The sequence below is a fragment of the Anomaloglossus baeobatrachus genome, chromosome 1, assembly GCF_048569485.1.
Source record: "Anomaloglossus baeobatrachus isolate aAnoBae1 chromosome 1, aAnoBae1.hap1, whole genome shotgun sequence".
Taxonomy (NCBI): Eukaryota; Metazoa; Chordata; class Amphibia; order Anura; family Aromobatidae; genus Anomaloglossus; species Anomaloglossus baeobatrachus.
In genome coordinates this window covers 265,967,550-265,989,767 of record NC_134353.1, presented here as the reverse complement: position 1 = coordinate 265,989,767, position 22,218 = coordinate 265,967,550, and the positions used below count along the sequence as shown (strand labels likewise).

The following is a 22,218-nucleotide window of genomic DNA, read 5'->3' as shown; positions in this document are numbered from 1 at the left end:
TAGTAGACATCTTACTTTTGCTAGTAGATGGTCTATCTTCAGCAGATGATAATGGAGCTTTGGCACCTTCCCCACTGACAAAACCTTTTTTGCCTTTTCCACCACGCCTCTTCCCCTTTCCACCAGCATCTGTCATTTTGCCACTCATGTTGATTGCGACAAGATTGTGGACTGAAAATGTGGTAGTAAAAATTGAGAGGTGGTGAAGATTGCAGTGGTGGTCTAGCTTTATTAACAGCAGAATAATAAAGAATAAATATCCCTGACAATGTAACTTAGTTATAATTCGTTGGAGTGTGCAACGCAGGCAGACGTGCTGCAAATGTCTTGGCACTAGTGGGACTATAGCAAAGTCCAATAGCCACGTATAGGATGCCACTAGGTACACTGAGTGTGTGCTAGTATAATGGCTTAGTTATAATTAGTTGGAGTGTGCAACGCAGGCAGATGCGCTCTGCAAATGTCTTGGCACTAGTAGGACTATAGCAAAGTCCAATAGCCACGTATAGGATGCCACTAGGTACACTGAGTGTGTGCTAGTATAATGGCTTAGTTATAATTAGTTGGAGTGTGCAACGCAGGCAGACGTGCTGCAAATGTCTTGGCACTAGTGGGACTATAGCAAAGTCCAATAGCCACGTATAGGATGCCACTAGGTACACTGAGTGTGTGCTAGTATAATGGCTTAGTTATAATTAGTTGGAGTGTGCAACGCAGGCAGACGTGCTGCAAATGTCTTGGCACTAGTGGGACTATAGCAAAGTCCAATAGCCACGTATAGGATGCCACTAGGTACACTGAGTGTGTGCTAGTATAATGGCTTAGTTATAATTAGTTGGAGTGTGCAACGCAGGCAGACGTGCTGCAAATGTCTTGGCACTAGTGGGACTATAGCAAAGTCCAATATCCACGTATAGGATGCCACTAGGTTCACTGAGTGTGTGCTAGTATAATGGCTTAGTTATAATTAGTTGGAGTGTGCAACGCAGGCAGATGCGCTCTGCAAATGTCTTGGCACTAGTAGGACTATAGCAAAGTCCAATAGCCACGTATAGGATGCCACTAGGTACACTGAGTGTGTGCTAGTATAATGGCTTAGTTATAATTAGTTGGAGTGTGCAACGCAGGCAGACGTGCTGCAAATGTCTTGGCACTAGTGGGACTATAGCAAAGTCCAATAGCCACGTATAGGATGCCACTAGGTACACTGAGTGTGTGCTAGTATAATGGCTTAGTTATAATTAGTTGGAGTGTGCAACGCAGGCAGACGTGCTGCAAATGTCTTGGCACTAGTGGGACTATAGCAAAGTCCAATAGCCACGTATAGGATGCCACTAGGTACACTGAGTGTGTGCTAGTATAATGGCTTAGTTATAATTAGTTGGAGTGTGCAACGCAGGCAGACGTGCTGCAAATGTCTTGGCACTAGTGGGACTATAGCAAAGTCCAATAGCCACGTATAGGATGCCACTAGGTACACTGAGTGTGTGCTAGTATAATGGCTTAGTTATAATTAGTTGGAGTGTGCAACGCAGGCAGACGTGCTGCAAATGTCTTGGCACTAGTGGGACTATAGCAAAGTCCAATAGCCACGTATAGGATGCCACTAGGTACACTGAGTGTGTGCTAGTATAATGGCTTAGTTATAATTAGTTGGAGTGTGCAACGCAGGCAGACGTGCTGCAAATGTCTTGGCACTAGTGGGACTATAGCAAAGTCCAATATCCACGTATAGGATGCCACTAGGTTCACTGAGTGTGTGCTAGTATAATGGCTTAGTTATAATTAGTTGGAGTGTGCAACGCAGGCAGATGCGCTCTGCAAATGTCTTGGCACTAGTAGGACTATAGCAAAGTCCAATAGCCACGTATAGGATGCCACTAGGTACACTGAGTGTGTGCTAGTATAATGGCTTAGTTATAATTAGTTGGAGTGTGCAACGCAGGCAGACGTGCTGCAAATGTCTTGGCACTAGTGGGACTATAGCAAAGTCCAATAGCCACGTATAGGATGCCACTAGGTACACTGAGTGTGTGCTAGTATAATGGCTTAGTTATAATTAGTTGGAGTGTGCAACGCAGGCAGACGTGCTGCAAATGTCTTGGCACTAGTGGGACTATAGCAAAGTCCAATAGCCACGTATAGGATGCCACTAGGTACACTGAGTGTGTGCTAGTATAATGGCTTAGTTATAATTAGTTGGAGTGTGCAACGCAGGCAGACGTGCTGCAAATGTCTTGGCACTAGTGGGACTATAGCAAAGTCCAATAGCCACGTATAGGATGCCACTAGGTACACTGAGTGTGTGCTAGTATAATGGCTTAGTTATAATTAGTTGGAGTGTGCAACGCAGGCAGACGTGCTGCAAATGTCTTGGCACTAGTGGGACTATAGCAAAGTCCAATAGCCACGTATAGGATGCCACTAGGTACACTGAGTGTGTGCTAGTATAATGGCTTAGTTATAATTAGTTGGAGTGTGCAACGCAGGCAGACGTGCTGCAAATGTCTTGGCACTAGTGGGACTATAGCAAAGTCCAATAGCCACGTATAGGATGCCACTAGGTTCACTGAGTGTGTGCTAGTATAATGGCTTAGTTATAATTAGTTGGAGTGTGCAACGCAGGCAGATGCGCTCTGCAAATGTCTTGGCACTAGTAGGACTATAGCAAAGTCCAATAGCCACGTATAGGATGCCACTAGGTACACTGAGTGTTTGCTAGTAAAATTGCTTAGTTTAAAAAAGTTGTAGTGTGCAATGCAGGCAGACGTGCTCTGCAAATGTCTTTGCACTAGTGGGACTATAGCAAAGTCCAATAGCCACGTATAGGATGCCACTAGGTACACTGAGTGTGTGCTAGTATAATGGCTTAGTTATAATTAGTTGGAGTGTGCAACGCAGGCAGACGTGCTGCAAATGTCTTGGCACTAGTGGGACTATAGCAAAGTCCAATAGCCACGTATAGGATGCCACTAGGTTCACTGAGTGTGTGCTAGTATAATGGCTTAGTTATAATTAGTTGGAGTGTGCAACGCAGGCAGATGCGCTCTGCAAATGTCTTGGCACTAGTAGGACTATAGCAAAGTCCAATAGCCACGTATAGGATGCCACTAAAAAACACTTAGTGTGTGCAAGTATAATGGCTTAGTTATAATTAGTTGGAGTGTGCAACGCAGGCAGATGCGCTCTGCAAATGTCTTGGCACTAGTGGGACTATAGCAAAGTCCAATAGCCACGTATAGGATGCCACTAGGTACACTGAGTGTTTGCTAGTAAAATTGCTTAGTTTAAAAAAGTTGTAGTGTGCAATGCAGGCAGATGTGCTCTGCTAATGTCTTTGCACTAGTGGGACTATAGCAAAGTCCAATAGCCACGTATAGGATGCCACTAGGTACACTGAGTGTGTGCTAGTATAATGGCTTAGTTATAATTCGTTGGAGTGTGCAACGCAGGCAGATGCGCTCTGCAAATGTCTTGGCACTAGTGGGACTATAGCAAAGTCCAATAGCCACGTATAGGATGCCACTAGGTACACTGAGTGTTTGCTAGTAAAATTGCTTAGTTTAAAAAAGTTGTAGTGTGCAATGCAGGCAGACGTGCTCTGCAAATGTCTTTGCACTAGTGGGACTATAGCAAAGTCCAATAGCCACGTATAGGATGCCACTAGGTACACTGAATGTTTGCTAGTATAATGGCTTACTTAGAATGAGTTGGAGTGTGCAGAGGACAAGAGGGTACAGTGGCAGGATTGTGGTGCTCTGGGTAGAGGAATGGAAGCCTGCCTTTCTATTCCCTCCTAATGGTGAAATGCAGGGAGGAAATCCCTGACCTGGGCTACACAGACGCTGTTGCTGTTTGCAGGACCTGTCACTTATGGCTCTCTGACCCTGCCGCTTTGAGCCCTTAAAAGGACTGCTAGAATGTGCTCTCCCTAAGCTGTCTAACGCTGTGTATGCAGCGCATACAGCTGTATCGGCTATAGGACTCAGGAGGACGGAGCTGCGACAATGATGTCTGACACCAAAGACGCAGAAGGCAGATAATGGCGTTCGTGAAGAAAATGTCCGGTTTTATAATGCAGGGACATGTGACATGCAGATCCTATCACACATGCCGTTGCTTCTCTGGCTCAAAGTCCACTTAGGTGTGTGTGTGTCTGTGATTGGCTGACATGCTGGCCCGCCCCACAAGACGCGCGCGCTTAGGGAAGGAAGACAAGAAAAAAAAAAAAAAAAATGGCGATCGCCATTATAGAAACAGCAGTGATCTGAAGGCGCTGTTCACGCACACTATACACTGAAATGTCATAATAGTTTGATTCACAGAGTGACTTACACTATTACAGCAGAAACCAAGCTAGGATTTAGCTGTTTTTTGGCTGCTAGAACCGTTCTCGAACGTTTCTAGAACTATCGAGCTTTTGCAAAAAGCTCGAGTTCTAGTTCGATCTAGAACATGCCCCAAAATCACTCGAGCCGCGAACTGGAGAACCACGAACCACGAACCGCGCTCAACTCTACTTATTACCCCGATTTGCCAACGCATCAGGGCAAATCGGAAAGAGTCGGGTACAGTCCCAGAACTGTCGCATCTAATGTGTGCGGCAATTCTGGGCGGCTGTTGGCTGATATTGTTAGGCTGGGGGGCTCCCCATAACGTGGAGCTCCCCATCCTGAGAATACCAGCCTTCAGCCGTATGGCTTTATCTGGCTGGTTTTATAATTGGGGGGACCGCACGCCGTTTTTTTAAATTATTTAATTATTTATTTCACTGCACAGTATAGACACGCCCACCGGCTGCTGTGATTGAGTGCAGTGAGACACCTGTCACTCAGCGTGGGGGCGTGTCTCACTGCAACCAATCATAGGCGCCGGTGGGCGGGGAAAGCAGGGACTACGAGATTGTTTAATGGGCTGCCGGCTTTTTCAAAATAGTAAAAGCTGCCAGAGCAGTATGAACGCCGTGCAGCGCCGCGCCGGAGATCGGGGATCGGTGAGTATGAGAGAGGGGGTAAGAGGGATAGACTGACATGGACAGAGAGAGAGAGGGACAGAGATAGTGACCGACTGACAGAGATTAGTGAATGACAGACATTGTGAGGCGCTTCAGAACGCAGATTTTCAGCTGCGCTCTGAAGCGGACCTTTTATAAGCTACAGTGCAGAGCGCACACCTGCGCACATAGCCTCAGACATCAAAATCGTATGAGGGATGTCACACATTTCAATTGACTAGGTTCGTGCAACAAAACGTTTAATTCTAGACAAAGATACGATGTGTTTGCGATCAACGGTTTTGCGTTCAATCCTGATCGCACGTAGGTGTCACACGCAGATACCTCACAAACGATGCCGGATGAGCGTCACTTACAACTTGACACCAACCACGGATTGTGAGATATATTGAAGCATGTAAAGCGGGCTTTAGACCGGGGACTTACATTTAAATGCCATAATTTAAAAAATAAATAAATTGCTGGAGTGATGCTTTAAGAGTATCTATCACCTCATACGAAACTTTGTGAATTAAAAAGTGACTTCAAACTTTTCTCAAATACATATAACAAGATAAGAAAAGATTAGGGCAGGGCTTGCATAATATAACAATGTAACGTGAGCCCTGGGAAAGTGCTGACGCCACTTGAATGGTGCCGACACTTGAGGTGAGTATAAAGGGGGCTTTACACGCAACAACATCGCTAACGAGATGTCTTTGGGGTCACAGAATTCGTGACGCACATCCAGCCTCGTTAGCGACGTTGTTGCGTTTGAAACGCACGAACGACCACTAACGATCAAAATTACTCACCTGATAGTTGACACATCGTTCTCATCCCAAATATCGTTGGTGTAGCAGGACGCAGGTTGTTCGTCGTTCCTGCGGCAGCACACATCGCTATGTGTGACACCGCAGGAACGAGGAACAACATCGTACCTGCGGTCGCCGGCAATGAGGAAGTAAGGAGGTGAGCGGGATGTTCGGCCCGCTCATCTCCTCCCCATCCGCTTCTATTGGGCGGCCACTTAGTGACGCCGCTGTTACACCGAACAAACCTCCCCCTTAAAGGAGAGATTGTTCGGCGGCCACAGCGATGTCGGTGAAGAGTTAATTGAGTGTGACGCTGTCGTAGTGAGAAATGTTCGCTACATCGCTAGCGATGTCGCAGCATGTAAAGCCCGCTTAAGTGTTGTTATTTTAATGGGGGCAAACAGGCTGATTGAGAAGGTTTGTCCGAGCAGCAGTAATGTCCTTCTCCTTTAGTTTGGCTGCATAAAAAACAGGTAACTCTTATTAAATGGAGATAGTATTCCTGCTTACAGATGTACAAAATTTTGCAAGATTTTTGTTTTGCTGATATGCTGCCCATTGGTATGCATTTGTGAATTGTTTTACAACATTTGCGTTTCATTTTAAAATGATTTTTGATAAAAATAAGTGAATTCATTTTCCCATTGTATTCCATGGACCAATAAGCTAATTATTAATTAATGAGCAAAAGAGGCAAATTGATTGGTTCCCCCAAATACTGCCAGGTCTGAGTACAAAGCTCTGCTTATCATTTAGGTATGGTATAGAAACATATTCTACACCTCTCATAAAAATACAGAATTTTACCAGATTTTAAGCTCATTCTGCTATAGTAAATCCTGAAATATTGATATATATTTAAGGAAAGTTTTAAAATTTCATTTACTGCTAGTCTTTATGTTTTTCTCACAATCCAAGATGTACTTTCCAGGCTGACATTGCTGTTTTAGCTGCCCAGTTCATGCTCTTTTACAAGCAGCTTTGAATTGCAGCTCTAGCCTAGCAGGAATCCATACTCAAACATTATTTATAAACACTTTCCTTGTGTGAGCTTCTGTGCTCTCTTCTCCCAAGCTCATGCAGTGATAGTGTTTGTAAATAAGGTATGAGTATGGATTCTTGCTAGAGCAGCAATTCAATGTAGTTTATAAAAGATCATGAACTAGACAGTTAGAACAGCACTGTCAGAATTGTGTATGAGAGAAGGAAGCAAAATAAGGTAATGGAGTGTATTACAAAGATTAAAAAATTTGCAAAAGCTAATCAATTTTAAAAATGGTTAGATACTCTTTAAATTCCGTTACAGGGGAGTATATCTGAAGAGGAGGGCACTGGGCAAATTCTATAAGATCTGGCAGCCCTGGATGGATGTTCCTGGTCTTCCCTCCAATGTGTTAATTCAAGATGGCATACTGGATAATTTGTTGTTATGTTTGCAGTAGGGGGGCACCACTAAGGTACTGGGGGCTTGGAAATTCCATATGGTATCAGAACCTCTGGGGGGTACTGAGAGAAATGGCAGAAATAATTTGATATACCGGGAAGGGAGGGAGGGTTAGATGTGACTGATTGGAAAATGTTATGGAGTGACATGGTCGGAGAAGGAGTGTTGAGCGGGACAAACATGGTAGGGAAAACAACTTTTATCCTTAATAACTCTTTGTATATTTAAAGAAGTTAAGTAGTTTAACTGGTTAGTTTATAGAAAATCAAAATACTATCATAAATGTGTATGAGGAGTAATTATATAGCTCTGCATAATATGATGATGTTTAACTTACTATGAAAATGTGTATTTGTTATGCAATGATCATTTCTCTGTTTTGTGCCATTGTTTAATAAAAACGATCTGATTTAAAAAAAAAAAAAATTCCGTTACATGTAGAGACTTTTTGAAGCTGCAACTAAAGTCATTTGTGTTCTATTTTACATCTCTATCAGTCATATCCTTGCACTACTGTTTCCAAGTGAGAGCCACACACAAGGCAGCAATGTCTTGTGTAATTCTAAATATTACTAAGGCTTAACAATTAAATAGAGCTTGCTAAGCATTTACCTTTTGTAACTGTGCCTACAGCTGTATGCTACATAACTCTCTCTCGTCCACTACTAGGAATCACTCAAATGACAAAACTCTAAACCTATGATGGTTCTCCAAATGCAAAATGCAAGTCACTGCTTGCAAAACGAAAGAACCCAATAACACATGAATGCTAGGGTTTGGCTGGTTACAGTATAGCTTATTTAAAAGTGCAGCCCCAACTTACATCTTGACATATTAAATTAAATCTGTCACCTCTAAAAATGATATGTACCTGATTTAGTGATAATCTGCAGTTAAATAGCATTTAAAAACACATCTGGCAGACTCAATGGAACAGCGGCTACAGGGAGAATATGACGTTTAATTCTCCCTGCAGCCACTAGCTTCCATTATTGGAATTACTGAAATAGAAACACAATCATGAAAGTTTTCGAGCAATGATTCATATATGGAGTCTGACTGTCCCACCTCCTCAATATTTTGCACACATTGAATTCTAATCCTACATAATGGTATTTTACACATAAGACAATAAAAATATATTTCAGCCTCCATCTAATTTTTTAAGTTTTGTTCATTTCTACTGCATGATAAATTCTTCTATTCTGAACAGATGTGTGCTCCATAGTCATCTTAAGGTATGCATTTTCATAAAAGATAAGCCAAGAGCAATAATGAACCTTCAATAAGTAGACCTACTCCATGATCCGCCCACCTAACTATCCTCTACTTCAGTCTAACAACCTTGTTGCCTCTAACCGAATAAGTGACACTAAAACATACTAGTATTATGTAAACCGTTAAGAAAGATTGATAGGTTAAAATAAATGTTACCTTATTATAAAGTGGTAAAGTGAAATTTAGATTGCAAATGGCTTGATGCACAAGGCCTCTAGAGGATTTTGGCTCCTTCATGAAAGACAAGCGTCCACAGGGTTCCTGGGTTGTATCCCGCACCTTTGATTGAAACATTATACGTCACATTCCTTTCTTGGTGGTACAGATAAGAAACTTAAGAAATTTAAAATACCATATCAATTTTATCTTTGGTTTAAGGCCATAAACCAATGACTGATAAAATTAACGTAAGATTATTAGGTTAGCTATAACGTGAAGAGATGATTTGGAAAAATATTAATTTATTGCATTTTAACTAGTTATAAGAAAATGTATGGAAAAGTTAAAAAGAACCCAACTGATAACATTGTATGGTTTACACTAAGTATGAATATTACCTTGACAAATAATGGAAGTCTATTTTCTTTAAAGGCGTAGAAACTAAATATGTGATGTTGACCACTCTTTATTAAGGGTATTAAGTTCCCAAAGCAATCCACATAGATTGGTTTTCCTTCCAGGACCTAAAAAAAACCATTTCAGATAAATCTGTCACATAGTTGTACATAATATAAAATAAACATGGCTTTTAATCGTATTTTTCAACCGATTTATATAACTAATTTTAACCACTGTCTTCTTAAAGCAGCAATGACTTGCTATTCAAACTGACAGCATATGGGAAATTCGTACCTCTACATCTCTACTCCTTGCAACTTCGGCAAAGTTTTCTTGCTGCTCCAGCGTCTTGTCTACTTTGTCATCGGTCATGCAGAAACATCTCAGACGAGCTTCAATGGGGTCATGGGATTTGGCAAACACAACAAATTTGGCCATGTAAGGTACACAAATAATTTCTCTGTACACTTGGCTGGCAAAAGTAACAGACTCTTGAATCTGTCGGCAGTCTATTAACCAGAACCTGAAAAATAAATGATGTTTTTGATTGGCTCATGGTCAGAAAATACAGGTAAAATATATCTTTGTACCGTGTTAGGCCTCTTTCACACGTACGTGCCTCCGGTACGTGTTTGGCAGTTTTCTCACGTACCGGAGACACGTACACACGTAGACCTAGGTATTCCTATGGTTTTGGACACACGTATTTGCGCACGGAACGTGTGTCCGTTCCGTACTTACGTGTGTCCGTGTGTTTCTCACGCCGACATATCCTGTTTCTCTCCGGCATCATGTGTGTCACACGGAACTCAAACGTGTCACACGTAATGCAAACGGACCACACGGATGTGTTCTGTGTCACACGCACCGGAGAGAAGATGTGTCTGTGAGAAAAAAAAACAAAACTTTACTCACCTTCTCCTGCTCTGCCGCTGCTGTCACTTGCTGCCGACCGCCGCTCATTATGCTAATTGAATATTCACTTCACTGCGGCCGGAAGCAGCAGCGGGGAGTCGGCAGGACCGGAGACTGAAGATCAGCACCACGGACAGCGACAGGTGAGTAGAAAGTTCTCGTTCTCCGTGTGTTATCACAAATAACACACGGAGAACACACGTGTGCGATACACACTGCACACAGAGGGCAATACGCACCTTTGACACGTCCGTGAAAAACGTGCGTGATTTTCACGGACGTGTAAAAGAGGCCTTAGCCAGGAGAGATAAAAAAAATTGTTTAAAAGAACTGAGAGTCCTCAGTGGTTGATACTTTTTATGGCTAACTGAAAAGATGGTAATAAATAGCAACCTTTCGAGACTACTCAGGTCTCTTCATCAGGCTTAGTACCCGTACCGGTCAGAAAATAAAAAATCATTACATACATAATTGTCTGAGGTATAGAAAAAAAAGCAAAATATAAAAAAGGAAATAATAATAATGATGATATCCAAGTCTCATTGTAAAATGAACTGTATTAGGGTCAGACAAGACTATACTAGGTTCACAACCATCGAGTGGTAAATTCTAAAGTGAAAAACCTATGATGTAGTAGTGCAGAAAAAAAAAGATTAGAAAAGAGGTAAGAACTAAAATAGTTATATATGTCAGAAATTAAAAAAAGTAGATCGGGAGATTTGGTTAGTGGCCAAGAGAATGCAGTGGAGTAATGTAGATTAAAGGGATTGTCCCATGGACAAAGTCAATTGTAAGCCGTAAATCTTGGAATAATTAGTTCAACAATTGGAAGTGTTAAAAATGTGTGCTAAAATAATGTGCCCTTGCTATGTAGGGATAATAGCTGTGTCTGACCGTGCAGGAACATGGTCTGAACATATTAAAACTCCTTAGCAGGAAAGGGAACAAAGGAAAGTATACAGGCAGGACAGCATTGGATCGCAGCTATTGTTTTCTGTGAGGTAAAACATTTCCCTGTCTGTTTTAAAACAATGCTTTACCTCACAGAAAACAGCATCTGTGATCCAATGCTGTCATGTCTTTTGTTTCCTACCCTGGTCACTAGCTGTGGTGTGTACACAGTACATTGTAGGGGCACATTTATAAGAAACGTTTTTTTAAGACATCTAATTGTGGAACTTATTTTTATTCCAAGATCTACTGATTAAAATGTACTGTGTTCTTTGTACAACCCCTTTAACACCTGCACAACCTTGGATGCACTGGTACGTATTAGGTCACATCCCTTGCTTTGATGAGGGCTTCCACGCCAATCCCGAATCTTTCCTTGCACATGTCAGCCCATCTCCTAAGCCAACATGTGCCTCTAACCGCCACGGGTGGATTGGAGAGCTGCACGAGGTTGTTAACCAGTTACATCCAGTTGTCAATCTCTGACAGCAGGTTTTAACACACGTCGGTGGGGAGTGTGCCATTCCCTGCTCCCATTGACGTTCCTGTGATGTCATTGTGGGGCACCAATGGGTTGTCAAGACAGCCATTGGTTAGCTATCACCTTTGTGTCTGTCATGACGCTCTTCCTCATAGGAAATCATACTTTCTGCTATAGAAAGCTGTGCACTGCTCTGTAGAGCAGAAGTGATTGGACATTTGCAGCTTCAAGTTTCCTAAGAGGACTAGTAAATACAAATTAATTTAAAACTAAGATTTTAACTTTTAGGTTTTTGGGTTTTTTTTTCATATTTTTAAAAACTTTCTTTTCCCATTTTTTATTGGGTTTTTTTTTTGTCCCCATAGGGGAATTAAAGCCTGCACTGTCCAATCGCTTCAGCTGATCGAGCGATGCTTCAACATCCCTCTGATCAGCAGAAATACTGTTCTCCTGTGAATGCCAGCGCTCTGCTGACATTCACAGGAAGTGAGTCATGGCAGTGATAGGGGTGTTCATCAGATGAACCTCCGCTGTCATCATGACAACCCATTAGCACCCTGTGAAGGCGTCATCACATCATCGTAAGATCGCGCCATCAGAGTTTGACAGAGTGATCTTAGGGGTTAACAGGCGCAGGTGGATTGGATATCCACCCGCTCTTGTTAGCTGCAAATGTCTGCTGATCTGGCAGGGAATAACAAGGGCTAGACGCACGAGCCCGCATTAAAGGGCCATACACAACCAATGAGGTATAGGTATGTCATTGGTCGTGAAGGGGTTAATAATCTTCTTGAATGTGGTTTTGAGCACATTAGCAAAATATAATTTCTTATTTTCATGGCTCAATATTATACACTTCTCTGAAGCACCTGGAGATTAAAGGTGCCCACCACACCTCTAGATAATCTCTTTGAGGGGTGTAGCTTTCAAAATGGGGCCACTTCTGGGAAGTTTCACTTTTAGGCACAAGTAAAAGCAGTATGGTGTCCACTAATGATTCCAACCAATTCTACGCTACAAAAGTCTAATGGCACTCCTTCCATTCCAAGCCCTGCCGTGCCCCCAAACAGTAGTTTTCCACCACATATGGGGTATCGGCGTACTCAGGATAAATTGCCTACCAAAATGTATGGTACATTTTCTCCTGTTACCCTTCTGAAAATGAAAAATTGGAGGCTAAAGGACATTGTTTTAATTCTTGTGAAGCACCTGAAGGGTAAATAAATTTCTTAGATGTGGTTTTGAGCACTTTGAGGGGTGGAATTTTTAAGATGGAGTCATTTTTGGGTATTTTCTATCACATAGGCCGCTCAAAGTCTCTTAAATGTGATGTGGTCCCTAAAAAAATGACTTTTGTTGGAAAAATTAAAATGGCTGATAAACTTTTAACCCTTATAACTTCCTAACAAAAAAAAAGTATCTTTCAAAAATGGTGGTGATATATAGTAGTGATGTGGCCCATGTTATTTAATTTTGTGTGATTTAACTATTTGGTTTAAAGGGAACCTGTCAGCGGAAATTTCGCAATAAACCTAAAAGATTCCTTTTCTGCAGCTCCTGGGCTGCATTCTGGAAAGGTTCCTGTTGCTATTGAGCCCCCTTTGAGACCTAAATAAATACTTTATAAAGTCTTACCTTTTTGTATGCAAATGTTTTTTTATGGTCACGGAGGCAGGCTGGCTTGCGTCCGTTATTCACCTCCTGCCGCTTTACGACGTCCCCCATTGCTCATTTCCATACATGAGGACGCCGCCCAGTGCTCCCGAGGTCTCGCGCATGCCCAGTGGCACTATCGCGGGACAGCACTGTGTAAAGTGTGACTGCTGGTGAGGTGATTGCGAAGGCGCGAGATTATGGGCGGCACTGTGATTGTAATCAGCAGCGTCATCCAAGTACCTGCCCATAATCTCGTGCCCGCGCTTTTCCCTCTCCCTCCACCGTTATGCGCAAGCGCTAGCCATATGAACCCACGTCACCTATTACTGCAGGCGCGAGATTATGGGCGGAGCGGTGATTGTCATCAGCAGAGTCATCCAAGTACCCACCCATAATCTCACGCCAGCGGTAATAGGTGACGTGGGTTCAAATGGCCAGCGCTTGCGCATAACGGTGGAGGCAGAGGGAAAAGCGCGGGCACGAGATTATGGGCGGGTACTTGGATGACGCTGCTGATGTCAATCACAGCGCTGCCCATAATCTCGCGCCTGCGCAATCACCTCACCAGCGGTAACACTTTACATAGTGCTGTCCCGCGATAGTGCCACTGGGCATGCGCGAGACCTCGGGAGCACTGGGCGGCGTCCTCATGTATGGAAATGAGCAATGGGGGATGGCGTAAAGCGTCAGGAGGCGAATAACGGACGCAAGACAGCCTGCCCCCGTGACCATAAAAAAAATTTGCATACAAAAAGGTAAGACTTTATAAATTATTATTTAGGTCTCAAAGGGGGCACAATAGCAACAGGAACCTTTCTAGAATGCAGCCCAGGAGCTGCAGAAGGGGAATCTTTTAGGTTTATTGCGAAATTTCTGCTGACAGGTTCCCTTTAAGGGTATAAAAATTCAAAGTTTGAAAATTGTGGAATGTTCACATTTTTTGTCAAATTTTCAATATTTTCACGAATAAACACAAATCACATTGCTCAAAATTACTGGGATCCGTTGAAGCATTCCAGAGTTACTACTTTATAAAGTGACACTGGTCAGAATTTGAAAAAAAAATGGCCTGGTCAGATTGATGAAAACAGGCTTCAGGGCAAAGGGGTTAATTGGTTTTGGGAGAATGGTAAAGAGATACCAGTAAACGCTTCAATTACTTCTAAAGAATATCTCCAAAATCTTTGAACTTCTGGTGGAAAATCAAAATCAATATCCCTGAATCTTTAACCCATCATGGATACCCTAATGTGGTACCTTACCTAGCAGACACATTAGTAGTAAAGGAGACACATTCATTAACGAATGTAAGTGGTGTTGTCCCGGTGATGTCTTCCCATTGTGCAGGAGTTGTACCACCTAAAGGCAAGCATAGAATTTATATCAGATTATTATTATGAAATTAATAGTAATATGTATGAAGAATGAAACTGAAAGGACATCACTTCATGTGATAAACCTGCATTTTAACAGCTTATAAATCCTGAGCGCAGGATTATAACTCATTGTAGACAAGTATTACCAATATTTATTTTTTTTATTAAAAACTCTTTTCTATTTAGCATTTGATAAAAGTAATTAAAAAAGCCTATCATAAAAAAAACCTAATAATATACAAATGCAAAGGTATTTGGGTTTCTGAAATATGAAGTCTATATCTATATAGTGTACTGTAGAATTAGTACCGTAATTCCCAAGTACTTACCGGTTATACTGCATAGTAACCTTAGTGTAGGTGTCTCACCACCATATCCATTCAGCATTGCTTCACTAGAGGCCTTGGGAACCGGAATAGTCATTGTTATTGGCTTGTGAAATTTCCGTCTTCTTGGCTCCAATGTTACAATAGGACTAAATGTTGCTTTGTTGCCTAATATCTTCTTCACTAGTTCTGGGTGCATTGGCTGGGCCTATAGATGTTATAAAAGAACACTCATTCTATTTCGGCAGATTATACTTTTTTATTTAAACAGTTCGACTTGATTGTACATTAACATACATTACATAATGATGGTGCGATTACCAAGAACTGTTATTAGGGAAATCTCAGCACTGGATATTACTAATTACTGACCAGAAAAGACGCAGTCTACGCTATTCCACACTACAGTCAAAATGGGAATTATAATGCTAATGAATCATGTACATGCATGACCCAAGGCCCAATCGTACAATATTAAAGGGAACCTGTCACCAGATTTATCCTCTATAAGCTGCAGCCACCACCAGTGAGCCCTTATATACAGCATTCTAGAATATCGTATGTAAGTGACCAAGCTGCTCTGTATAATGTATAAAACAGCTTATATTATACTCACCTGTGGGGCGGTCGGGTACATTGGGTGTTGCAGGTCTCGGTCTGGCGCCTCCTCTCTTCTTACGATCGCTGTCCTCCTTACTTTAAGTGGATGATGCATCCTACATCATCCACACAGAGTCCACCATTGAGCTTCTGCGCACCTGCACTTCTCTCTGCCCTGCTGCGGACAGGTGAAAACTACTGTAATGCGCAGGCATGAGGAAAGGTCACAGAACACCCGTACATGCGCACTACAATACTTCGATCTGACCTCAGCAGGGCAGAGAAAAATTAGTGTGTGCAAGACCACAATGGAGGACACTGTGTGGACGATGTTGGATACATCATTTACACAGAGCAGGAAAGGAGGACGGTGATTGCAGGAAGATAGGAGGAACCGGACCGAGACCAACGATGTCCATCGGACCTGACAGTCCTGCAGGGGAGTATAATAAAAGCTGTTTTTATGTTACACAGATTGTCCTGGGCACTTATATATAGTATTCTAGAATGCTGCATATAAGGGCTCACTGGCCACAGTTTATAGGTGCCAAATCTGGTAACAGGTTCCCTTTAACATCTGCTAACAAGACTTTCCCAAAGTCATTAATGGAATACACTTGAAAAATAAATTAAAACAACAGTTACTCTTTAGGAATCAATAGTACATGTGAAAGAAACTATTGTATAGGGCGGCACGGTGGCTCAGTGGTTAGCACTTGCAGCGCTGGGGTCCTGGGTTCAAATCCCACCAAGGACACCATCTGCAAGGAGTTTGTATGTTCTCCCGATGTTTGCGAGGGTTTCCTCCGGGTACTCTGGTTTCCTCCCACACTCCAAAAAAACATACCGATAGGGACTTTAGATTATAAGCCCCAATGGGGACAGTGTTGCCAATGTATGTAAAGCGCTGTGGAATTAATAGCGCTATATAAATGAATAAGTATTATTATTGTATATTTTATTAAAGAAATCCACCTCCTTCTCCCTTTGGGCTGATAATTCACTATTAAAATTTTCAAATTACCGGCAAAATCTATCTCCATTGAATACAGACTTTCCCATTACCTGAGATAGAATATGACAGTTTGACAGTCAGTACTCAAAGTTCTATGGAGAACGGTAACTGCTGTGTCAGGAGAACTTGCAGCAGAATGTGTATGTCTGCCTCTAGCTACTCATTTCTATGTGGAATTTAAAAGCACAAACTGCCATCCCCTATCTCAGTCATCGTTTTCTGATGTTACCCATGAATTGAGAGGGAAAGGCCAACCCATGAGGAGAAAGATGCAGATTTCACTAATAAGGTGTATTACAAAATTAGCTATGTTTATGTGTACTAATGAATTCGGAAATAAAAATTATAACGATAGTTACTTTTTAACCAGTTGAAGAACAGGCCATTTACCCATTCCAGTCCACGCACATATTCGGGTTTTTTTTTTTGTATATAAGGTTTAAAGTGCTGTACATTTTTTTCCTGTTTGGAAAGTCAAATAATTTTTGTGTTATTCTTTCTTCTATGACACATGGGGCTTCAATCTTATGTTATTTTGTCATAGTCAAATTCTTTTTTTTTTTCTTCTTTCGTGGTTATCGAGCAATATTTGTGGGAAAAGTAAGGGAAATAAGTATCTGTGTTTCTCTTGGTTTTGTTTTTTTTTATGACCACAAAGAACCACTAAAACACATTTAAAAATATGTTACCCATTCTGTAAAAATTATATTTATATATTGGGCAAGGTTTTATTTTACAGGGTGGAGCAACAGTGATTTAGATAAAAAGTGGCTTTTTTAACATTTTTTATTTATTTTTACCTGCTAATTTTATTTATTCATTGTGTTTTTAATTTCTTTTACAACTTATGGGCTCATACTTGCAAAAATGGGCTTTGCGTGGGCTCATACTGTATGTAGGGGGCTGTGTTGGGGCTCATACTGTATATAGGGGGGCTGTGTGTGGGCTCATACAGTATATAGGGGGCTGTGTGAAGGCTAATCCTGTATGTACGGAGCTATGTGAAGGCTCATACTGTATGTAGGGGGCTGTGTGGGGGCTCATCCTGTATGTAGGAAGCTATGTGAGGGCTCAATGTGTATGAAGAGAACTATGTGAGGGCTCATGTTGAATATATGGGGCTATGTGGGGTCTCATACTATTTAATTGGACCTGTCGAAGCACATGGAGGTGCGAAACGGCCGTCGTCCACTAGGGGCCTGCACCTCGCTCTTTCCCCACTATTTTTACCTGCACCATATGAATTAAATAAAGCACTTTGGAATATTGGATGGACTGTGCCGTGGTTTTCTCTCTTTTGAATTGGACAACGGTAATGTGAGAGCTCATCCTGTATGTACAGATTTATGTGGGGGCTCATACTGTATGTAGGGGTTATGTGGGAGCTCATACTGTATGTAGGGGGCTGTGTGAGGGCTCATCCTGTATGAAGGGAGCAATGTGAGGGCTCATGTTGAATATATGGGGCTATGTGGGGGCTCATACTATTTCTAAGGGGCAATGTGAGAGCTCATCCTGTATTAATTGGACCTGTCGAAGCACATGGAGGTGCGAAACGGCCGTCGTCCACTAGGGGCCTGCACCCCGCTCTTTCCCCACTATTTTTACCTGCACCATATGAATTAAATAAAGCACTTTGGAATATTGGATGGACTGTGCCGTGGTTTTCTCTCTTTTGAATTGGACAAGGGTAATGTGAGAGCTCATCCTGTATGTACAGATTTATGTGGGGGCTCATACTGTATGTAGGGGTTATGTGGGAGCTCATACTGTATGTAGGGGGCTGTGTGAGGGCTCATCCTGTATGAAGGGAGCAATGTGAGGGCTCATGTTGAATATATGGGGCTATGTGGGGGCTCATACTATTTCTAAGGGGCAATGTGAGAGCTCATCCTGTATGTAGGGAGCTAAGTGAGGGTTCATGCTGTATATAGAGGGGCTGTGTGTGGGTTCATACTGTATACAGAGAGATGTCACCATACTTAATTCTGCTGAATATTAAGTGATACAAATAATATTAATAAAAAAGAAAAATTATAATTAATATTTTAATATTAATATTGAACAGAATTAATTTCAGCCTATTGTTCGGCCCAGTAGGGAAAATTAATTGCCCTCCCCTGCTATTGTTGGTAATATGTGTCCTTCTTATTTCTGTCAGGAGAACTTCGAGCTGTTCAATCGTGCCTCTACTCCCGTCCATTTGTAGGTGGGAATTACATAAACCATACCCCTTTTCAACAAGTGACTTCTCAAATTTGCCAAGATTGTTTCCGAAAGATTGTGAAAGACCAGGTAAAATTGGGACACTTAGTATGTATCATATTTACATCAATTTGTACTTACTAACTGGCTTGAACAGTAGGAAAACTATGTGTATGGGTGAAAATAGATGTGGAGGGTGATTTGACTTCACATAAAGTTTCACAATGACAACAATGGACCTGGCAAAAATTAGAAGAGCAAATACTAGTATTCTCGCAGTAAAGCAGGCTTTAGGCCTGTAACTCCAGGTAATAAACAGAGTCATGGTATATAATTAGACATACAGTATTTTATCACACATTTGTCATGGTAAACGTGATTCATATACTTGGATATACGTGTAGAATGACAAACTATTCTTGTTAGTCTGTTGATACCTGAAGGCCAACACGGATTCTCTTCGTAAGTGCACCTTCCGGGAAGACAGCTTGGACTTGAGGAACCACAGTGCTGCTAAGAATTCCTCCCTCTGGTCCAATCAAGTTGTTGTCCTGTTTCACACGAGAAACCACTGCAAAATACTGTGGAAAGTCTCGAGTGATGATACGACAAATGCGTTTTCTTTCCAGTTCTTCAGGTGGGTCAAGAACTGAAAAATATGAGAAAAATAGATCTCAGAAAATTAAATAATATTCATAAGACACAATATAAAATATCAATGTATCAGTCATGGAGCTGACATAGCAATAGCCATGACACTAGTGTGAATAGAACTTTCTAGAAGTAAAAAAAAATGTAAGTAAGTAAAATGAGTATTATTTTATTACTATTTAGACATGTTTTAGTATAGAAGATGATAATCACAGTATCTGACTGAAATTCATCAGAACAATACCTTCATCCATGCCATTAAGTATCTCATTGAGTTCATCCTCTGTGAATTCACAAAAGTGTTCTTTCCAGTTGTCACCAGTTTCACTTCGCAGTATGACCAGCTCTCGCTCTTTTCCACGCAGTGCCGCAAAATGAGGGATCTCCACAATCACTGGCCTGAGTAACAATACATTATATTGAAAGATTAGAGGGGAAAAAGGTGAGAAGAAACTGGGACAAAGAAACCTGGGATGTTTAGTTAGCAAGCACACACACAACACAGGGTGGAGGCAACAATTCACTGTATTGGGAACGGGAAGTATATAAAGGTCATAGATGACCTGGTACCATCTAGTCAAAAAAGCTAGAATTTAGATTTTTTTTTTAATCAAATTTAGTAGATGATGAATTTTGGCCATATTACTGTAAAGGTCAATGAACATGCTGTTTAAATAAATGATCCAGGTTCCTCTGACTCCAACCACTATGAAAAAAGAAAATCGCATGCTCAACCAAAAGAATGAACAGCACTAAACAATAGTACAAAGAAGAGAGTAACAACACATACAATACCACTAAAACCATAAACACACACAGATTAAAATGCTTTATCAGACCGCAGTCGATAGTGACATTTTCAAATTAAAGTACACTGACAAAACCACTGACAAAAAGTAAATAATACTGAAGAACAACGGGGATGATGCCGGCATCCATCAACTAGATAAGTCTATCCTACCCAAGGAATTTGGTCCCAGGAGGTCCCAGTTGAAGGATTCGGCTGACCAAGCTTTCTCCCTCATTTAGAGGGGGAGGAGCGGTAGGAAGGTGAAGTTTACTGAGTACATCCAAAGCAGCAGTGGGAGAAAGAACATAGGTAAGAGGAATTTCAGCTTATCTTAAAGGTGAAAAGGGGAATTTGGGAAAAAAAATGTATTCTGTAAAGGGTTACATGCCAGACAGAACACGACTTTTCACTTGGGCATTGATATCAACTGAAATCAGTGTTTCACGTTCTTGGAATGTTAATGAATGAAGCTCTTTCATACAACAGACAGATCAAAATTAAGATTCCATTCATTTTGATGTTACAGGCAATGTATGAAGTGAAAACTGTTTAGAATTATAGAGCTGAAAGTATTGTACTGAATGCCTAAAATGTGGCTAAAATCTATAATATAAATACTTTAAACCGAACACTTAGTCATTCAGTGGCATAAAACCTACAGGAATCAAATAAACTAATCAGTACAAATATTGTAACATAATCTGTATATGTTTCCAAACCATTACCCCAACACTACTAATGTTAATCTGTACTCATTTCCTAACCCTAGTATTAAACAGTTTAATGGCCCCGCACAACAAAGTCCTCCAAACAGTATAATGGTTCCCTGCAACACAGCTCTTCAAACATTATAATGGCCCCAACAACAAAGCCCTCCAAACTGCATAGTGGCCTACCACAACATAGCCTCCCAAACAGTATAATGGCCCCCACAACATATGTCTACAAACAACATAACAGGTCACCCACAACATGGCCCTCCAAACTGTATAATGGCCCCCCACAAGAAAGTAATACAAAGAGTACTATAGCCTCCACAGAGCCCACTATACAGTATAATGGCCCCCACTTAGCTCTCCAAACAGTATAATGGCCACAAATAGTCTTTCACACAGTATAATGGCACGAAATAGCCCTCCAAACTGTATAATGGCCCCCACAGCAAAGCACTACAAAAAGTATAATGGCTCCATAAAGCCCTCTATACAGTACACTGACCCCTACATAGCCCTCCAAACAGAGTACTGGCCCTACATACCACATCAAACAATATAATGGACCATACATAGCCCTCCAAACAGTATAATGCTCCCCCAGCAGGTGCAATGTAGTGATGTTATCTCGCTTGCTGCGCCAAGAAATAAGGGCTCCAATACACTGGGAGAATGATGGAGGAGCGCCCTGTTCCATCACTGATTTCACTATGTCTGCACCTAGAATGCAGATACATTTGAAAATGTGATGCCGGAGGGAGGTACAGTTAGGTCCAGAAATATTTGGACAGTGACACAAGTTTTTTTATTTTAGCTGTTTAGAAAAACATGTTCAGAAATACAATTATATATATAATATGGGCTGAAAGTGCACACTCCCAGCTGCAATATGAGAGTTTTCACATCCAAATCGGAGAAAGGGTTTAGGAATCATAGCTCTGTAATGCATAGCCTCCTCTTTTTCAAGGGACCAAAAGTAATTGGACAAGGGACTCTAAGGGCTGCAATTAACTCTGAAGGCGTCTCCCTCGTTAACCTGTAATCAATGAAGTAGTTAAAAGGTCTGGGGTTGATTACAGGTGTGTGGTTTTGCATTTGGAAGCTGTTGCTGTGACCAGACAACATGCGGTCTAAGGAACTCTCAATTGAGGTGAAGCAGAACATCCTGAGGCTGAAAAAAAAGAAAAAATCCATCAGAGAGATAGCAGACATGCTTGGAGTAGCAAAATCAACAGTCGGGTACATTCTGAGAAAAAAGGAATTGACTGGTGAGCTTGGGAACTCAAAAAGGCCTGGGCATCCACGGATGACAACAGTGGTGGATGATCGCCGCATACTTTCTTTGGTGAAGAAGAACCCGTTCACAACATCAACTGAAGTCCAGAACACTCTCAGTGAAGTAGGTGTATCTGTCTCTAAGTCAACAGTAAAGAGAAGACTCCATGAAAGTA

At 41.5% G+C, this 22,218-nt stretch overlaps 1 protein-coding gene across 50 annotated transcripts in view; it reads right to left on the bottom strand.

Moving 5' to 3' along the window:
* The window catches only part of ANK2 (ankyrin 2), an 812,025-nt gene that overhangs the window by 90,203 nt on the left and 699,604 nt on the right, over nucleotides 1-22,218 (bottom strand). For 33 of the 50 annotated variants that reach the window (XM_075349554.1, XM_075349661.1, XM_075349525.1 and 30 more), the window contains 8 exons: nucleotides 20,226-20,324; nucleotides 19,509-19,663; nucleotides 19,051-19,262; nucleotides 14,797-15,001; nucleotides 14,354-14,450; nucleotides 9,383-9,611; nucleotides 9,088-9,213; nucleotides 8,687-8,809 (listed from right to left, as the gene is read on the bottom strand). In XM_075349554.1, coding sequence (XP_075205669.1) covers nucleotides 8,687-8,809; nucleotides 9,088-9,213; nucleotides 9,383-9,611; nucleotides 14,354-14,450; nucleotides 14,797-15,001; nucleotides 19,051-19,262; nucleotides 19,509-19,663; nucleotides 20,226-20,324 — 1,246 coding nt within the window. The remainder of the gene's footprint in view (nucleotides 1-8,686; nucleotides 8,810-9,087; nucleotides 9,214-9,382; nucleotides 9,612-14,353; nucleotides 14,451-14,796; nucleotides 15,002-19,050; nucleotides 19,263-19,508; nucleotides 19,664-20,225; nucleotides 20,325-22,218) is intronic. The other 17 variants (XM_075349800.1, XM_075349875.1, XM_075349618.1 and 14 more) reach the window with 1 other exon arrangement.